This window comes from Cricetulus griseus (genome assembly GCF_003668045.3).
Source record: "Cricetulus griseus strain 17A/GY chromosome 1 unlocalized genomic scaffold, alternate assembly CriGri-PICRH-1.0 chr1_1, whole genome shotgun sequence".
In the NCBI taxonomy this organism is placed as follows: domain Eukaryota; kingdom Metazoa; phylum Chordata; class Mammalia; order Rodentia; family Cricetidae; genus Cricetulus; species Cricetulus griseus.
The window spans coordinates 99,877,909-99,896,950 of record NW_023276807.1 but is presented as its reverse complement, the minus strand read 5'-3'; the positions used below and the strand labels follow the sequence as shown (position 1 = coordinate 99,896,950).

Here is a 19,042-nt window from a genome sequence, read left to right as displayed (position 1 = left end):
GATTTGTTTGATGCTGAGTATCAAACCCAGGGTTTCATGCATGTTCAGTATATGCTGTATCATTGAAGCACTTTTCAGTTTTTGTTTACATTTGATCTTGTCACTGAGTTTTCGTTCTCATGCTATCCGGTTAGAAGAAATATGTGAGATACATAGACCCGCAAGTAGTGCTCTCCACATTTTAAAACATGGAAACTAAATAGAAGCCAGCACAGTGGCTTAGGAAGTAGACACTTGCCGCCAAGCCTGATAAAGCTGTGTTCTATCTCTGGGACCCACATGGTGGGAAGAGAGATTACAATTTAGCAAGTTGTCCTCTTACATACACACCCATACAATTATAATTTTTTTTAAAAAAGGCAATGGAGTTAACTAACTTCAGAACAGTAGTCATTCCTTTAAAAAGTTAGCATTGTAGCAACTGGAGAGATGGCTCATCAGTTAAGAGCTGTGTTTGATACTTAGTACCTACATGGTGGTTTATAGTCACCCATAACTCCATTTCCAAGGGATCCAGGGCACCAGGCACACATGTGGTATACATGTAGGCAAAACACTTATACACATAAGTAAAATTTAAAAAATTTAAAGTTACTATTGGGCTGGGGAAATGATTCAATGGATAGAGTTCTTGCCACATAATTGTGAAGACCTGAGTTCAGATCTCTAGGATATGATGTGATATGTCTATCTGTAATCCCAACACTTCCTTGGCAAGGTGAGAGGTACTTATGGTCCAGTGAGCCTGGGATACTCCACAAGGAATAGAGACCATGTCTCAACCAAGGTAAAAGGAGGGATTGGTACTTAGAGTGGCCTTTGACCTCCATACATGTGCTGAGGTATGAGTGTGCCTGCACTTACATACGAATACACAGTTTTGTTTTAAAGTTGCTATTATTAAGAGCTGGAGAGATGACTCAGCAGTAAGAGCACCTATTGCTCTTGCAGAGGACCTGCATTCAATTCCTGGTACCCACATGGTGGCTTCAACCATCCATAACACCAGTTTCAGAGGATCTGTTGCTCTCTTCTGATCTTTTCAGGCACTAAGCACGCATATGGTGAACATACACACATGCAAGCAAAACACTCATACACATAAAATAAATAAACCTAAAAAATTTAAAAACATAAGTGAAGTTATAAAAAGTCACTCACAAAGACAGAATCAAAACCTTATACTTTTTCTTGTTTAAGCTGACCACCTACTTTTAAATGTGGTTCATGTACTTGACCAGATGTGTCAGACGACAGAATTTTAGCACCTTTGGCCTTGTGGGAGAGGAATTGGATGCAGGCCACAGATGGCAAGTACAAGTGCTTTCAGGACTGAACTGTTTGTTTGTTTGTTTGTTTGTTCCTATTCCTTTGGAGAGAATGCAAGATCTCTCCTTCAGTGACATCTAGGAGACAACTAAACATAAGACTAGGCACTGGATGCTCATTAAACAGCAGATCTTGCTGCTGTGGGTGCTTGCTTTCCCAGTGGAGTAAGGGTGTTTTTATTTTTAGCTTGGGCATTGGGTAGCTTTCCAGATCATTCTCATTTTTCCCTGTATCCCTTTATTTCTCTAATTTCTGGATATGATCAGCTTCAGAAGAACACAATTTCTGTATCATCTGTCCCACTGGGCCTCTACAGAGGGATCTGCAAAATAGATGCTGCAGAAATTAGCATATTAAGGCCAGTTCAAATTTATGGGTAGTTGTTACATTATGGAAGAAGATGTGTCTGAAGCTTGGCTACAGATCTGTGCTGGTTTGACTGGCTTACCATGCAACAGTGTCTCATTGTATTACCTAGGCTAACCCCAAGTTCTTGGTCTCAAGTAGTTCTTGCCTCAGCCTTCTGAGGAGCTGGGAGTATAGACTGTGCCCATCTTCTGTCATTATTTTAATCTACAAAAAAAAAAAAAGCTTTCCTGTCCTTTCTTCTCCTGGTCAGTTGCATGCAATACAGAATCTATTCCTGAAAGGTTTTGTCTTGGGAATTCAGGGCTCCTAGATAATATACTGTGTCTACAGAGGACAGAAAGTCCTTGACAGCCTCCTCCACTGCAGAAGAAAACTCCCAGCATCCTACAGTTGGACATCTGAGGCGATTCTTGTTTTGTTTTGCTTTTTCTTCCAATTTTATTTTTCATAGGTTGTTTGCTTGTTGCTTTCAGAATTGGTCTTCCTATGTACTCTGCTCTCATCCTTTCTCTGTCTCCCAATTGCTGAGGCTACAGGCATGCACCTCCATGCCCAGCTGTTCCCTTCAGTCTTAGACTCAGCAGGGAGCAGGAGCTCTTCCTATTTTGGACCCTTTGGGCAGTTATGCTCTCAAATCTGACTTCTTAAACCATGTAGCCCTTTATGGTACAACAGAAAACCCATTATCTTTTTCACCTTCTCATTATTAGCATTATGAAAAAGTGGCTTGCACATGTGCAAAAGAACATATTTAAGAACATAAAGAACATAAAAGAACATACTGATGGTGAATGCACAGCATTACATAATGGAGTTGCCAGTAAAAAAGTGTCCCTGGGATCTCCAGTGGCCCCTTTATGTTTCTTTGAAGAATTGTCAATTGAACACTGGCCTTATGCAGAGTTCTATATGGACCTGAAGGTAGATGATGCCAGCTGTGAAGCAAGCCCACATGCCCCTCCCCTTATGTGTTGTTTCCAGCCCTGGCTCATGCTGTGAGGCCCAGCAACGCAGAGGCTCCCCTGTAGCACTTGAATCTTTTCTGAAGTGCCATACGGACTTACATCCTTAGATCTGGTCTTTTCTGCTCTTTCCTGCAGCTCTGAAAAGAAAGGGCCTTCATTCTTTCTGAACTTTGCAAAAGCAAAGTGGAATTGTGTCTTTTTTTTCTTTAGACTGTTGCTAGTGAAGCTTCTATTCTTTTGTTCTCTGGCAGTGGTTCTCAACCTTCCTAATGCTGTGACCCTTTAATACAACAGTTCCTCATCTTGTGGTGACCCCAACCATAAAATTACTTCATTGCTACTACATAACTGTAGTTTTGCTGCTGTTATGAATCTTTTTGGAGATAGAGGTTTGCCTAAGGTTGAGAACCATTGTTCTGTGGCATCCATAAGAACCTAAAGTCCATGCTAATGTTCCATTGATGACTGAAAATGGGTGGGGTCAACTCCAGTGCCATCCTGCCATAATACAAGATGAACTTGAAAAAAATACAGTCAGGCTGGAATGGCTCTGTATAGCCCAAATCATGGCCTTGCCTTTTGCCTCCTCATAATAGGAAATACAAAGGTCATATTGAAGGTACATGTATGAGTCCTTCCAGTGAGGCAACTGAATGGACACATGAAGTGGCTTTGCTCCATTTGGATGTCTTTCTTGCTCCTCCTCTCCCTTTCTTTCTTTCCTGTTTGTGCACCTGCACTTTGGAGGTCAGAGATCACTTTTAAGAATTGGCTCTGCTAGGGGCTGGAGAGATGGTTTAGCTGTTAAGAGCACTAGCTGTTCTTCCAGAGGACTCCAGTTCAACTCCCAGAACCGTATGACAGCTCGCCCCTGTCTGTAGCTCCAGTTTCAGGTGATCAGACACTCACAAACATGTAGGCAAAACACCAATGTACACAAAATAAAAATAAATCATTAAAAAGAATTGGCTCTGCCATCATGTGGGGCCCAGAGACTGAACTCAGGTCATCATGCTTAGCAGCAAGCACCCTCCTGAACTATTAGCTCACCAACCTCAGGTATCATTTTTTGCAGGAGAGGGATTTTGAAGACAGGATTTCTCTTTGTAGCCCTGGCTGTGGAACTCACTCTGGAACTCGGAGATCCACATGCCTCTGCCTCCTGAGTGCTGGGATCAAAGGCATATGTCATCACTCCCAGCTTGGTTTTGTTTTTGAGGCAGGGTCCCACTCTGTAGCCCAAACTGGATTCACCTTACAATTTTTCTGCCTCAGCCTGTTAGGTACTAAGATTACAGGTGTGCCACCACTACATCTAGCACGGGCGTGGTTTTTCTCTGCCATGAAAAACTACAGGTAGATTAGAAAGTTCCCCTTTGATTAAGTCCTTAGTGCTGATAAAGCCCTGCCCTCCCTCTCAAATGAGGAAGAATTTCTTCTTCAAGAGAACAAGCCCTGAGCTCAGGTAGAACTGAGATGCTCCCCACTTAGCTACCTACAAGCTGTGACCTTGAGCAGGTTACCCAGCATCTTTTGAGTCTCTTTCTGTAAAACACAGTTAAAAACTGGGGAGATGGTTCTGTCAAGGAAGTAAGGACCTTAGTTTAGATCCCTAGTGCCTATGTAAAATCCAGGTGCAGAGGTGCATGATTGTAAGCCAGTGTCAGTGGGGTGGAAGCTGGTGGATCCCAAGAACTCACTAGCCAGCCAGTCTTTTTTGAGAACCTCTTAAAAAAGTAAGGTAGAGTGTGACTGAGGAAGACATTTGATGTTAGCCTCTGGCCTGCACAGCACAGTACAGCACACCACAGGTGCACACACACACACACACACACACAGAGAGAGACACACACAAAGTACACTCACATGCACAGAGGAAAAGGAAAGGAAAAGGATATTGCCCAAAATCTCTGGTTGTTATTTTTCTCATTTTCATATATGAGTGGTTGGCATGTGTGTGGATGTGCATGGGGTTGCATGATATCTAGAATCATCTGTGATAGCTCTTTACCATACTCATCAAACTAAGAGTTTAACAATATGGCTAATACTGCTAGGCAGCATGCTTTGGAGACTCCACCTTCTGACTGGAATTCTAGGCAGACTGCTGTACCTACTCACCATTTGCATGAGTTCTGAGCACTCTGGTCTTCACAATTAATAGCTAAGTGCTTTAATCACTGAGCTATCTCCCTGGCCCCATAAACCTCTAATTTTAGTAGAGGTGCCAATAAATGATTACTTCTTACTAAATCTCAGAGCAGTTCCAGAAGTTGCTGCTATCCAAAGTGTTGTAGACCCTGGGTAACTTTTGCGGGGGAGGGGGTGGTTGAGACCGAGTTTTAGTAGTTCAGGTTGACCTTAAACCCATGATCCTTCTGCCTCTACTTTCCAAGACTGGGATTGCAGACATATGCCACCATGACTCTTAAAGTTTATTTATATGTTTGTTTGTTTATTATTACTTGTGAGAGAGAATGCACATAGAGATCATAGGTCAATTTTGAGGAGGAGTCAGTTCTCTCAGTCTACTATAGATCCCAGGAATTGAACTTGGGTCAAATTTGCATGGCATAGTGCTTTTCCCTGCTGAGCCATCTCACGGGTGTCCCTCCCACTTCCTTTTTAATCTTTCATCTGTTGATCAAGAGGAACTTTTGAGGTACAAAGTAGTTGCTCAGTACATGCTTGCTGGATAAACTTGGGAGCTTCAGTATTTTCTTTGACCTCCTGACTTCTACAGCTGGGTAATATCTTGAGAGATGTTTTAAGAAAACTGGACAGACTTGAGAAATGGTGTAGTCACCATGTGCAAATGCTAGCCTTCTAGAGATAACTGTAGATTTTTAGAAACTTGAGGGAAGTTGTGGAAAGAAGAAACCTCCTTGCTTCTTTAAGATTTATTTACTTAGGGGGCTGGAGAGAGAGCTCAGCAGTTAAAAGCACCAACTGTTCTTCCAGAGACCCCAAGTTCAGTTCCTACATGTGACTCATAACCATCTGAATCTTCAGCTCCAAGAGATGTAATGTCCTCTTGCTTCCACCGGCACACATTTGGTACATAAATATACATGCAGGCAAAACCACTAGTGCACATAAATAAAAATTTTAAGATACCTATTTACTTATTTTATGTGTGTGTGTGTGTGTGTGTGTGTATGTATGTATGTATATATGTGCAATGTATGTGTGCAGTGTCCTTTGAGGCCAGAAGAGTGTGTTTGGAGCTGCCATTTGGGTGCTGAGAACCAAATCTGGTGTCTTCTGCAAGAGTAGCAAGTGCTCTTAACTCTTGGCCACCTCTCCAGTCCTCCTCCTCTGCTTCTTAAACTTTGCATTTCTCAAGATCACTTGTATGCATGAGGTGAGGATAGAACTGCCTGAACTTTGGTGAGCTGAGCCCCACAGCTAAGAACATTCTGAACATGATGACTACTACAAGGGGCTGTTGTGACTAACACCAGGGCTTTTTATTTCTAGTCTATGGATTAATCTACAGTTACTCTGTCTGCCTACTGACAGCCATGGAAGAGTGTCTCAGTAACATGGTCATAGATAACGATACTGAAAAAGGCAGATGGCCTTGGGCTCCTGTTCTGTGGGAGAGATACCTCGAAGGAAACTTCTTGGGTTAAAAGATATGGACAGTCAAAACACTGATAGATTCCCTCAGTTACCCTCCAAAATAAGACCAACTGTGACCAACAGTTCACTTGCCTGGAAAAAGAGATAAATACGTATCTTCCCCTACTCTGTGTTCTGGATTCTTCTCTTCCTTCCTGTGCAAAGCCTAAGTGAACATGGAATAGAACACAGATCCACCCTTTTCTTCTCTGTATTGCAGAGTCTGGCCACAGCTAAAGGACCAAAATGACTGATTCAAAATACTTCACAACAACCAAGAAAGGTACTGTATGTTTCACCAAGACCCATGCTATGTCTGCCAGATCTTCTGTTTCCTGCTGTGTTGGGGAGCCTGGGGAAGGTGGAGGCCTGGAGGCATCATTGGGAGTGGTGATGTAAGAACTTAAGTGTTGCTTTTAGAACCCAGGAAATAACATTAATGCTAAGCATGGGGGAAAGTACCTGTTTTGTTCCCCATGGCTTAAAAATAGTTAAATACATTCCTCCCTGGGGAAAGTACACCATTTGTCAGCAGCCCTGCTGTTGGAGGAGGCTGGTTCTTATCTATGGCATTGTTCTTCAAGTTGTAGCAAAAGTTTTTATCCTGTTATTCATTTGACATCATCGTAAACATTTCCCAGCGGTTCTCATGACTCAGTATTAAGCCAGTTAAGTTGCTGCACTGCAGTTTACTAAGCTGAGTTAGTGAAATAGTGGAAGTCGTGACCGAAAAGTGTGCTTTAACCTCTCTGACCAGCCCTTCCCTTGCCCTCTCCTTTCCAGTGCCTGCTGATGAGATGGAAAGTGTCTTAGTCTGATTTAGATTTTTATATTTATATATATAAATTTATTTGTGCAGATATTTTGCCTGTATGGATGTCTTTGTCTGGTACCCAAGGAGACCAGAAGAGTGTGTTGGATCCTCAGAACAGGAATTACAGTGTTGTAAGCCACCATGGGGGTCCTGGGAGTCAAACCCCAGTCCTCTAGAAGTGCTTTTAACCACTGAGCCATCTCTCCAACTTCCAGCAGGCATTTTATTTATTGGTCCACCTGTTGCGTATTTGTTAAGACAGTCTTGCCAGGTGTGCTGGGTCTAGGCTTTGGGAGGCAAAGACAGAAAGAAAGATCAGGGGTTAAAGGCCATGCTTGGATACATAACAAGTTCAAGCTTAACCTGCTTTGTGTGAAGCCCTGTTGGAGGGCCCCTGACAGTGAGAAAGAGATTGAGAGCCAGTGAATAGAAATAGAGACACCTAGACTCAAATCTAAATCTGACACCATGGATAGTTTTAAGTGAGGAAAGATCCAAGGTAGATTATAATAAAAGACTGAAGTGAGTTAGTGTTGAGACAACAGCACCAGAGTCTGGGGGTGTGGTTTTGGATGTGAAAAGAATTGGTTGTCATCAATGAGTGAGGAGCCAGGTTTAATGGCTTCATTGGGGTCTGTTGGAGGAAGGATCTCAGGGCAGTCTGCCCTGAACTCACCTCACCAGCCTTCTTGGGATGGGTTTGACTGGCCTCCACCACCTGGCCACAAGCTTTGAGTAAAGTAGTAACACCCCTGTGGAGATGGGCCAAGGCTGTCCCTGTCTGCTGAATCTAGGCCCCTTTTGTAGGACGAAGATGGTTCATAAATTTGAACCACAGAGCCTGTAGATTATTCCTGGCCCTGTTAAGCAGTGCCCTTAATGTGACCCTGCTCAGGCTTTGTTAGATCATTGTTCTTAATTAACTGTGTTTATTTTCTTTTTGTGATCATGGTTTAAAAAACAAAAGCAAAACTCATTTTCTTTTCTCTCATTATGAGTCTACTTAGAACTTTCTCAGCACTTTCCCCCATATAGCAGTCCTTTCTCACTCCCACCCCAAAATGACTTGGAAAAAAACCTAGGGCTAGAGTCCTTCACATGGCTAATTAATATCAGCAGTTGTCCTTGATGGAGAACAGAGTGCCAGGCACTGAGATGGACATTTCACAGCTGAGACTTAAGTGAGAGAATTCATTGCCCAGTCCAGAGAGAGGAGCAGGGGGGGAAATGGGGTCAGAGAGGCAAAGGGGTGTCCATGGCAGGGCCAACCAAGCAAAGGGATTTATTTAGAGCATAGACTTTATAAGGAATAGACCTGGTTCCAGGCTTAGTCTGTCCCATCTGCTATGGAACAGCCTCCATTGCTCATCTGTAAAAAGGGGAAAAGGCAGGTTGTGAATATGAAATGAGAAAGGCTCTGGAAAAAATTAGTGTAGTTATGTGTTCAGAGAAAGGTTCAGGAATTGTTTACCACCTAACCTGCTAGCACGTCCTGACTATCTCCATGGGATGGAGGTGCGGAGCAACTACACATCTTCATTTTCTTTTTCTACATCATCAAGTTCTTGAGAACAATTTATTGCATACTACAGCCCTTATAAACAGCTGAATTCCCATCTCCAGGTTGAGGAAGTGAAACCCTGAGCAAGCTGTTTGAGCTCAGGGTTCTGGGAAAACAGGAAAAGCCAATGTGTGAGATCAGACACTCCCCCCACTCCCCAATTCCACTCAATCTTGAGGGAATCAGGGCAATTGAGAAGGCTAAGGGGAGCTTGCTGTCCTCTGCATTTTTAGCAGGCTAGCTGAGCAGGTCCCCAGGTCCTATTCCTTTAGTCCAACATGGATTCCAGATTTCTATCACCTTAATTTCTCTCTTTACCTTTCCTCATTGTCACTTGTCCTACCTGAAGCCGAAGGCCCTAAAGCTTCCCTACCTCTGGAAAGTTGGTGCAAGCAATCATCTTATGGGGTGGGATGGACTGCTCATTCCTGTCTCCTGTCCTTAGGGGAGATCTTCGAGCTGAAGGCAGAGCTTAACAGTGACAAGAAGGAGAAGAAGAAGGAGGCAGTAAAGAAAGTGATTGCATCAATGACTGTGGGCAAAGATGTCAGGTATGCAAGAGTGTGCTGGTGACAGCCAGATGCTGACTAACACGAGGCTTCATAGCTTGGGTCCAGTTTGGCTCTCCTTACATCTTCCTTCATTTGTCTCCTTTGCAAACCTCATTTCCAAACATAGGATTCTGTTTGCACATGAGTGACAAACTGAAATGCTAATGGCTCAGGCAAAAAGTAAAGTAAGTAAATGCAGCAGACTGGGTTGAAATGGCAGTAGGCATTCAAGAGAGTGTGGTAGAAGCCCTCAGAAGCTCTGGAGGATCGCTGCCCATTAAGGAAGATGAACCCAGTACATCTGGGTATTCTGTTTTTTGTTTTGTTTGTTTTAAGAACAGGAAATGTGCTTTTTATTTTTTTGTTGTTGTTCTCTGTTCTGCCTCTCAGTGCCTGGTTTAGGCTCTTTGTGTTGTAAGTTGTTGTGTTTGACTGCCTGTTGGATTGAGAAATCTCCAAGTGATAGATTTCATGGCAGCTCAGTATTTCATTGGCAAGTCTGCAGAACACCTTCAGATACATTTTCTCAATGGTTCTCTACACTTTACTGCCAAACAAATGAGGAAAAATATTCCCTAACAATCCCATGGCTAATGAAGAACTAGAAATCGAGCCTGGGCCTTCCAGAATCCAGACTGTCCTCTGTATGTCATGGTACCTTGTACATACCACAGAGGTTCTGTTGTCCAGCTGGATCTTAGAAAATGATCCCCCTGTTCCAGGTTTCCACAGGTTGCCCACCCTATTGCTCACCTTAGCAAGGACCTCCTATAGCTAGTTTAGGAGAGTTCTCAGCAGAGACCTCCGTAGTACAGATTGTAAGAGGATTGGGGCTGTTATGTGTCTCAGTGGGTAAAGATGTCTGCCACCAAGCCTGATGACCCAAGATCTGCATAGTTGTCTTTTACTACTTGTCTTATGACCTCCACGTGTGCATTGTGGCACACATGAGCCAGAATGTGTACACACACGTTTAGTAAACTATGATTTAAAAATATGGATTGGGCATTGTAAATCTCATTCTTTTTAGAAAAAAAATCTCCTTCAGTTAGAGCAGATCTGTCACTTCCTAATAAAGAAAACATCTTTGTTCTTCCTCCTCAAAAGAGCTTGCTTTGCTGATAATGCCTGAGAGAACCATTTGGGCGATTCACTTCCTCTTCCTCTCTCCAGAGTGGCTCTGTTCTTGATGGTGCATCATCTTTCCAGGTGATTTTATCCATTGCAGCTCTGAAGGAACATGGCCTGATGGGTATCCACTTCATTTTCTATGTTACCTTGTTCTTGGCATTAAAACCCAAGAATTAAGCTGGGCATTGTAGGCACATGCCTTTAATCCCAGCACTCAGGAGGCAGAGGCAGGCGAATCTCTTGAGTTCAAGGCCAGCCTGGTCTACAGATCGAGTTCCAGGACAGGCTCCAAAGCAATACAGAGAAACCCAGACTCAAAAACCAAACCAAAACAAAAACCCCAAGAATTAAGAGGGAGGGTGATGGTTCAAATTCCAGGAAACTGATCTTTGTATTTCACATCTCAAGGCCTGTAACTCTGGGGTGATTATGGTACCATGTTGGGAAGAGTCACACCATGTACATCAAAGATCGTAGTCAGATCTGGCTCCTCGTGTTGTTTGACATTTCTTAAACTTAGAATTATCAGAAATGGTAACATTTCCTGGGACTGTTAAATGAGATGAATCATGTCCAGCCATTAGCACAAAGCCTGGCACATAGCATATGTCCCAAATACTTTGCTGGTTCTTAGTGATTGCCAAACCTGTCCCTTCAGCCCTGCTTCCCTGAGATGCCCTGGAACCAGCAGCCCAATATAAGGTACGATATGAAGTTTTAGGGAGAGAAGAAAAAATAATATTTTGCAAATACCAGATGCTTTAGGTATTTTCTGTCTCATTAAGTATCACAGGGGCCTGGAGAAGTGGGTTTCTGGAGGTAGGGAGAAGTCCTGGGAATTGAACCCTGGTCCTTGTGTATGCTAGACAAGTATTTTACCACTAAGCGCCAGCCCCAACCTCAAAGTCAATTTCTGTTGCACGTTCTTTACAAATACTTATACTTAGGAACTTATACTTAGGGCCTGGAAGAAGTTTCCCATGAAGCAAACAAACCTTTAAAATCACTGCTTATTTTCCTTCTTCCCCATTTCTCACTGTCATCCCTTCCCTCCCCTGCAGTTAGCTAGCTGCCTGAAAAGCTTGTGTTCTCTGTATTCAACCTCTACTGATGCTACTTTGATTTTGCAGTGCCCTCTTCCCTGATGTGGTGAACTGCATGCAAACAGATAACCTGGAGCTAAAGAAGCTGGTGTACCTGTACTTAATGAATTATGCCAAGAGTCAGCCTGATATGGCCATCATGGCTGTCAACACCTTTGTGAAGGTGAGTAGGAACCCAGTGGGAATGCGGATAAGGACTGCTCACTGTCTCATGTCCCTGTCTCTTTGGAATACTGGGGTACTCTGGCTTGGATGGAATTTTCAGGCACATTTGCAGGCCTGCAGGCTTCCTTCTGCCTGATCAGGCTGAGGGCCTCTTCCTCCAGCAGAGGGCCCCCTCTCTCTCCAGAACCACAGACCTAAAGACTGTGGTTTATTCATTCCCTATGAGGTGGCACTAGGCCTATTGGCCTTTCATTTTCCTGGGCTGGGCCACTCACTCCTCGTGTCTGTTGCCATGGCAGATTTAAGCAAGCATCTGAGAGCAGCTCTATTCCCTTACCAGATGGCTCCTTTCTGTATTTTCTGTTACTAGATGAGCAGAGCATGAACTTGGACACTGAGTCCAGCCCACATACAGGAAAATGAACGTTTCTATGGCTGTGTGTGCCTATAATTCCAGCACTTGGGAGGCTAGGAAGGAAGGTTGCCAAGAGTTGTGGGTCAGTGTAGGCTACATAGTGAGTTCCAGGCCAGTCTCAGCAACAGGGCAAGGCCTTGTCTGAAAAGATTGAGGACTATAGTGCTAGGAGCATATGGGTTTGCATAGCTGCTCTGCTCTGATGGGGTGAGCACAGAACCTTCTGCAGAGCCTCAGCTTCCTTGATTGTGAAACAGGGCCCCAGGAAGCAACAGAGAAAGTGTATAAAGCCCCTCACACAGTATCTGGCAGATGCTTGGCATCCATTCTGTGGCATTTACTTTGAGTGTTATTGGCTGTGGTCAGTGGACACCCCACAGCAGCTGCCTGATGTTGTCTAGAGTTGGAAGCCAGGAAGAATAGGAAGCCACAGATGACTCATCCTGCCCCTGCCCAATGACTGGTCCCCCTTAGGACTGTGAGGACCCCAACCCCCTCATCCGGGCCCTGGCTGTAAGGACCATGGGCTGCATTCGAGTTGACAAGATCACAGAGTACTTGTGTGAACCACTCCGAAAGTGCCTGAAGGATGAAGATCCATATGTGCGCAAGACAGCGGCTGTGTGTGTAGCCAAGCTCCATGACATCAATGCCCAGCTGGTAGAAGACCAGGGTTTCCTGGATACACTTAAAGACCTCATCTCTGACTCTAACCCCATGGTAAGTGCTAACAGCCCTTGGGATGCCCACAGACTTCTGGGTTCCTTGGGAAGAACACCTGGCATGATTCCCACCTGGCTTTCCTTTTCTTAGAAATTAGGTCCTTGAGGAATATCTAGTACCTGTTCCTTGCAGTGGCTTGCAGGGAGCTGGGCCTGGATTTCTTTTGGCCCTCTCAAACTATCTACATGGCTTCAGGAAAGCTGCCTAATCTTGGGATCCCTGTTTGTCTCATTAGACTGTGGGAAGGTGACATACCTGATCTAGCTGGCCTGACCTGGCAAGCAGTGACTCTGCAGTTAGTGCTAGTGTCCTTCCCTTTCTAATCGCTGTCACTGTTACTAGCTCCTAACCAAGACCTGTAATTCCCGAACACATAGCTCTCTTCTAGTAGAGTTGCAGAGATGTCACCTTACAATACTATAGTGTGGAAGACAGGACACCAGGACTCGGTGGGAACCCGAATCCCCTCACTCACTGTGATGACAAGACTTTGCAGTGTAGTTTGTCAGGGCCTGTAACCCCAGCAATCAGTAGGCTGAAGCAGAAGGACTAAGAGGTAAAGGCCACCCTCTGCTATATAATGAGATCCTTCCTAAAAATTTAACACTATGAAAGAAAAAAATGAAATATTCAAAACATTGGGCACAGCCCCTCTCTGTACCCAAACAAAACACTGATTGCTCTTAAAGACTGATTACTATAACACTGTGTCATAGAGGAAAGTTGAAAACATTATAGATTGTACATAAAAGGAGCTGTCTTGGTGGAAACATTATTTGGTAAACCCCTCTATAGTCTAGACCCATCCACTCTCAGCAGCCTTGAAGAGATCTGCAGGATTCTTCTGTCTCTGAGAAGCACAGGTGACAACCACTGCAATGAGCGGCTCTAGCCAGTAGAGGGAGGTTGGACTGGTACTGGGCATTGCCTTCCATTGCTAGGTGCCTGGAGCTGGGTCTTTCTTTCCCTTCTTTCCAATGACAGGTGTACTTATTTTAGTTCTGCTTTACAGAGGAGTCAGTGGGGTGAGTGTTGTAAGTCAGACATTTTTCAGACTCTAAAACCTACCAGTAGGGTCATATTCTTTATCGAGTGTCCCATCTTGACCTACTAGTGTCATTAGCCCCTGTGCTCCCTAACTTGAGCAGTCCCTCCAGCCTCTACCCCTTCCACTCTCAACCAGGTGGTGGCAAATGCAGTGGCTGCCCTCTCAGAGATTGCGGAGTCTCACCCCAGTAGCAACCTGCTTGACTTGAACCCACAGTCCATCAACAAGCTGCTGACAGCCCTTAATGAATGCACTGAGTGGGGCCAGATCTTCATTCTGGACTGTCTGGCCAACTACATGCCCAAGGATGACCGTGAGGCACAGAGGTGAGCATACAAACCCCTTGCTTACCAGCCTGGTTGGATATGGTCCTCATGACCTCTCTGAGCTGGGCCTCAGGCCTGAATGGGCCTCCTTCCAAGACCTTTCTTCTGTCATCAGACATACTTTAAGGGAGCCAGCCGGCTTCTCATCTCCTGAACCATGCTGTCAGTTGTATGGGGTCTGGCCAGGAACTGACAAGGATCCATCTGGGCTGAATGAAGAGCTTTATAGCTTCAGAACCACTGAGTTCTCTAGGTATCTGACCTCTGCTGGGTGCCTTCCATGTTATGTAATGTTTATAGCAGATCTTTGAAATGTATCCCATCATTATTAGCCATCTTACAGACAAGGAGACTGAATTAGAGAGGTGCAAGGAATTGCGTAGTTCACCCAGCTGGGACTGTCTTGACCAACATGAAAGAATTTGACAGTAGAAGGGAAAGAGCTTACATTTAGAGATATTTACTATGTTCCAGGCTCTGTATTCACTGTTTTCACTTAGGTGTCCAACAAACCTGTGGAGTAGACACCGTTACACCAACTCTGAGATGAGGAAAGTGAGGCTCACTGTGTTCTAGGCCTGCTAGAATCAGTAGGCAGCAGACCAGAAGGCCTTCCTCCTATAGAAAACATCCTGTTTTACCTGGAGATAGTTCAGTTGGTGGAGTGATTACTAAGCATACATGAAGCCCTGGGTTCTAGCCCCAGCCCCACATAAACCAGACATGGTGGTGTGTGCATGTAATCTCAGCACTTGGAAGGTGGAGGCAAGAGGATCAGACATGTTAAGACCAGTGGGAAAGCACTTGTCTCACATATATGAGACCCTAGGTTCAGTGTAAGTCCTGGAAGAAAAAGAAAAAGTGGGGGTGGAGCAACCCTTTTCTTGGGCAGTTCATTGGCTACATAGTGAGTTTAAGGCCCACATGGGTTATATGAGGCCCTGTCTCAAAAAGAAAAAGAAAAAAAAAAAAAAAGACATGCTATTTTGATAAGTGAACCAGGACTTTTCCCTTGTCTATCTCTCTTTGCACTACTGCAATGGCTGGACCCCAGCATCTGTGAAAGGGTCACTCCTAGGCTCTCCCATGCCAACTCTGCTGTGGTGCTGTCTGCTGTGAAGGTGTTAATGAAGTTCATGGAGATGTTGTCCAAGGACCTGGACTACTATGGCACACTGCTCAAGAAGCTAGCACCTCCTCTGGTCACACTGCTGTCAGCAGAGCCAGAGCTGCAGTATGTGGCTCTGCGCAACATCAACCTCATCGTGCAGAAAAGGTACAGAGACTGCCATTACATGTTTGCTACATGCTAGAGACAGGGACCTTCAAGGGAAACTGATCTGTCACCAGGCAGGAAGTCTAAAGAGTACTGCAGGGCTCTCAACCAGAGAACTTTACCCCCCAGGGGACACTTATAAGAAACTACCTGGCCTAGGTCAGGGTGTCAATGTTACAAAGCCCTGACTCAGACTTAGAGAAAGCGAATAAGTAAAGGCAAGCATGGTGCTGCTTCGCCCAGACATTTAGTGGCTCAGAGTCTGTAGAGTCCTTCGGGATATCTGAAGATTTTATATGTGTGCAGTTTGCTTGGGGACAAAGTTCATAGGTATCATCAAAATCCTTGAATTTGGAGACCCTAGAGATGGTGAGAAGTCATGGATTTGGCATCAGCCTCAAAGCCTGAAGGGAGAAGTAGAACAGAATGCTGGGCAACCTGCTTCCTTCCTCCAAGGATGACTCCAATAAGTCAGTCACTGTGCCCAAGGAAGGGGTCTGGTGCTTGATGGGTAAGGTCTGAAACTCCATAAGCAGCAGTGGGTCTGCAGTGTCTCTGGAATGGCCTTCTCCTTCCTCTAAGGCAGGGTTCCTGCAGTGTGGTGAGATCCACCTCCCAAACTCTCCTTCCAGCCTCTCTGCACTCAGGGCTTAGCAATGGCAACTCATTTTTACTGTCTGCTGCTAGGAACCAGGACCACAGTAAACAGGGCCCCTTGTGGTCATGCCTTAGGAAATTAGCATACTTTCTTTGTTACAGGAGCAATCTGGTTCTTAATGTCTCTTAGATGGACAGAGATACTTACTGAGCTGGGACATTTATGAAGACTTGGAGAGTAAACATGGGTAAAGTGTTCTAAGTCTCTGAGTAACGTGATATGACTAGGGCTTTGCTGTTACAGTGTGGGTCTCTATATACCAGTGTCCTCGGATCACTGCATTTATTAGAATACAGGAACAAGACCAGCCTGAAGGGTTCTGTGTGCTATATTTAACACAATCTCTTAAGAAGTTGTCTATGTCACCTAGTCATGACGTGGACCAGCCTGACGTGATTGGGCAGCCTTTGTAAAGTCTCAATTGTAGAAGTCATCTTCCTACTACTCATCTCAGAGTCTTTTCTCCCCCATAGAGCACCACAAAAGCTCCTTACTCAGCCAGGCTCTCCACAGTTTGTATGGCAACACAGACCCTTGAACTCCTCTTTCCTCTGTCCCCATCACAGAGCTTCATCCCTGGCTGTAACTTTGTTTTACAATTATTAGTTTCTATCCTGGGAAGGACATAGAAGTAGGAACCAGGATGGTACCTCTTACCTTGTTCTCAACTTTTTAGTTTGTGACAAATGCAAGCTTTGTAACCTCTCAATATTCCCTTGTCTTAGAAAAATGTGTCCCGTGGTACCATTTGAGGGCAGCAGGCAGCAAGGGAGGAGCAGTAGATACACTTAGATAGCTCAGCAGGTGACAGTTCCTATTGGCAAGTGCCTTCATATAGCAGGCATTGATCATGCTAGATGCTTCCATCTCCCACAGTTGACCTATTGTGCAGGAGTCTGTTTGTGTTCAGAGATTGGCTAGCATTTCCCAGTAGTCATTTGTGTTCCTTATCTGAGATTTAGTAGAGTGACCTACATAAGGGAGAGTATAGAAGAATCCATGAAAGGCTTTCTCTTGAGCTTTCCTCTATTGGAAGGTCAGCAGAGAACAGCAACAAGTGTGGAATGTTTCCTCCCAAGGAGCCAAATTGAGACAGGGCACCTAGGGGCAATAGGGCAATAGGGGCACACTATTTCAGGACTGCAGAAGGAAAGCAGGGTTTAAGCATAAACTGTATTGTTTATAAATGGTCTAGGCATAGCCAGCCGTCTTTATCTTTGAATGAACAGGATGAATGTTCCGAGAGTTTGAGTTCATACACACCAGATTCAGGCCTGGGTTAGTAATTATTCCTGCGCAATTCATTCTCATTTCATGAGTAAGGAAACAAGGGTTGAGGTCACACATTGGGATTAGAACCCTGGCCTGCTGCCTACTATCCATGTAAATTACTTTTCCTTCCTGAGATGTGACCCAGCAAGCTGTAGCCAGGAAGAACCACTACCTATGGCCACACAGTCATGATTATTGTTCTGCCTCCCTGGACATCAAGCTTCACCTATAGCCCAGGAATTCCCCAGCAGATGTGGAATGACGACTCATGGGTCTTATGGCTTCTTTTTTATTCTCTGGGCATCTTGCCCCACCACCAGGCCAGAAATCTTGAAGCATGAAATGAAAGTTTTCTTTGTGAAGTACAATGACCCCATCTACGTGAAGCTGGAGAAACTGGACATTATGATCCGCCTGGCCTCCCAGGCCAACATCGCCCAGGCAAGCAGAGTATGGTGGTGTGGGGCACAAGCTTTGGTGTCAGACAACTTCCTAGGTGTGTCTAGGTCAGCATGCTCACTGTGACATTCTATCTCATGGAGAGTTGTGGATGATAGAGCTCTGTAAGCAAGCAAAAACAACTAATGTCTGTATTAATAAAGAATATTCTCAAGCTGTCCACAAAGGTACACTCCTGAAGTCCCAGATACTTGGGTGGCTGAAGCAGGAGAATCACTTGTCATAAGATCAAAACTACCTTGGACAACATAAATAGACTCCCTATACATACTCAAAAAATTCTCCTTATTCTCTCTATTATTATCTATCATTTATTCACTAAAAAATGGTAGTTGGTCACCTAGGGATATGGTACAATTGGTAAAGCACTTACTAGGGGCAGTCATGAAGACCTGAAATTAATATCCAGAACCTATGTTTAAAAATCTGTGTGTGGGAACTGAAGAGATGGCTGGCTCCATAGTTAAGAGCACTTACTACTTTTTCAAAAGACATGGGTTTAGTTCTCAGCACCCACAGAGGGTCTCACAACCACCTGTAACACCAGTTTCAAGGTATCTGATACCTTCTTCTATCCTCTGTGGCACCTACCCCCTCCCTACACACATACCCCACCCCCCATATCACTGGTTCTCTCTCTCTGTCTCTGTCTCTGTCTCTGTCTCTCTCTCTCTCTCTCTCTCTCTCTCTCTCTCTCTCTGTGTGTGTGTGTGTGTGTGTGTGTGTGTGTGTGTGTGTGTGTGTCTGCCCCCCCCTCTCTGCCTCGGTCTCTCTCCCCATCCCCTACACACACAGTCTGGTGTAGTGCACTGGAGAAGTGGAGACAAGCAGATCCCTGGGGCTGACTAGCCAGCCAGCCAGCCTAGCCTCACTGGCAAACCCCAGGCCAGTTAGAGACCCTATCTCAAAACAAAAATAACAACAAAAGTAGATTGATCCTGGGAAATGACACCCAAGGATGTCCTGGCTTCCACATGTGGAGACATGTGTATAAGCGTACCTCCTTATGTCTGCCTCCCCACCGCCTCCGCCCCCCACAAAAAAAGCAGTAGCTGAGGCTGAAAAATGTAGTTTGGGGGTAGAATATCTACTTAGCATCCCCAACACCACACACACAAAATGAGGTTCTTGGATATAGTAGCTGTCAGTGTAAAGCAAGGTTTGTTGAACCTTGCTACATAGTCATCCTCTACCTTCCTTTTGAATTCTCTTCCTTTTGAGGAGCCTGATGACACGCTCCCCTGAGCCGTCCA

At 44.7% G+C, this 19,042-nt stretch overlaps 1 protein-coding gene across 5 annotated transcripts in view; it reads left to right on the top strand.

Moving 5' to 3' along the window:
• Ap1b1 (adaptor related protein complex 1 subunit beta 1) overlaps nt 1-19,042 on the top strand; it is a 56,397-nt gene that overhangs the window by 15,981 nt on the left and 21,374 nt on the right. For all 5 annotated transcript variants that reach the window (XM_027387355.2, XM_027387353.2, XM_027387354.2 and 2 more), the window contains 7 exons: nt 6,508-6,570; nt 9,108-9,213; nt 11,475-11,610; nt 12,502-12,747; nt 13,934-14,124; nt 15,179-15,400; nt 17,651-17,771. In XM_027387355.2, the coding sequence (XP_027243156.1) occupies nt 6,534-6,570; nt 9,108-9,213; nt 11,475-11,610; nt 12,502-12,747; nt 13,934-14,124; nt 15,179-15,400; nt 17,651-17,771 (1,059 nt within the window). In that variant the 5' untranslated portion in view covers nt 6,508-6,533. The remainder of the gene's footprint in view (nt 1-6,507; nt 6,571-9,107; nt 9,214-11,474; nt 11,611-12,501; nt 12,748-13,933; nt 14,125-15,178; nt 15,401-17,650; nt 17,772-19,042) is intronic.